Source organism: Boleophthalmus pectinirostris, unplaced genomic scaffold (assembly GCF_026225935.1).
Source record: "Boleophthalmus pectinirostris isolate CB_2022bp ecotype Guang Dong unplaced genomic scaffold, ASM2622593v1 HiC_scaffold_23, whole genome shotgun sequence".
Classification (NCBI taxonomy): domain Eukaryota; kingdom Metazoa; phylum Chordata; class Actinopteri; order Gobiiformes; family Gobiidae; genus Boleophthalmus; species Boleophthalmus pectinirostris.
This window is the reverse complement of record NW_026571207.1, coordinates 2623924-2624991: the sequence shown is the minus strand read 5'-3', so window position 1 is coordinate 2624991 and position 1068 is coordinate 2623924. Positions and strand designations below refer to the sequence as shown.

The following is a 1068-nucleotide window of genomic DNA, read 5'->3' as shown; positions in this document are numbered from 1 at the left end:
CTCCGCCCCTCATCCCTCCATCCTCTCCGCTCTTCCTCCTACATTGTAAAAAAAAACAAAAAACAAGAGTCCAAATAATAACTGGGCTTTAATCTCGCAGTGAGTCGTTTTGTGTTGACGTTTTATTGATCCGCGGCTGAAGCTTCGGAGCAGGTCCAAACCGCAGGAGTCACGCAAAACGAAATAATCTTACCCTCCGTCTCCATCCCTCCGTCCTCTCTTTTCTCCTACACTGTAAAAATGTTAGTAGTTTTAAAGCGTCGTTCGGCTTCATTCATTCACAGAGGAAGTGTTGGAGCACGTCTGAAACTACAGGACTCGTATATGAACACACGCATCCTGAATCTCGGACTTCCGGTCGTCGCGCAATCCACACTGGGAAGGATTGTCCGGAAAAAGTGAGCGTCAAACCTCCATGTTTGTTTTCCCAGTGGGATGCGTCTATTGTCAAAGTCGATCTTTTCAAGTCTTTTGAACCATGTCGCTTTTGTTTCTGGTTCTGATATTGTCATATTTTAGTTTTGGGATTCGGACGTCGTTAATTATGTGGTTGTTGGATCCAAACAGCGGAAAACGGCTCGAGAAATTTGTTTGCGAACTTCATAAATACAAAAGTGAATCAGATGTGTGTGACTGCAAACCTCCGTTCAGACTAGGGATGGGCATTCGATGAAATTTTCTTAATCAATCATCGGAAGGATTATCGATTAATCATTAACGTTTTTATATTAAAATGATCATTATTATTATTACTATCTGCACTACTAATCTGCATAAATAAATTCAACTTTACGACATATAAACCGTAACGACTCTAGAGCCACATCAGCCCGACAGACATTCTGTGTTGGCAACGATTCCCCAGGATTTAAAGTCGGAACAAAGAGAATGTTTGGTGAATTTTATCAAGGGGAAAGACGTTATTGTTCTTTTTCCTACAGGATTTGGTGCATTACAAACGTCACGACCAAATAGCAGCGACTGGTTAAATAAAAAAAGTACCCGCCTACCGTCGAGTGAACGAATCCTAACGCTGCGAGGTCACACGGTTTGTACGAAGTGAAACCG

General features: G+C 42.1%; 1 protein-coding gene across 1 annotated transcript in view; it reads right to left on the bottom strand.

Moving 5' to 3' along the window:
• LOC110173668 (complexin-2) overlaps positions 1-206 on the bottom strand; it is a 7964-nt gene extending 7758 nt beyond the window's left edge. Inside the window, exon 1 of the mRNA XM_055159586.1 lies at positions 194-206. Coding sequence (XP_055015561.1) covers positions 194-206 — 13 coding nt within the window. The remainder of the gene's footprint in view (positions 1-193) is intronic.
• Positions 207-1068: the final 862 nt, after the last annotated feature.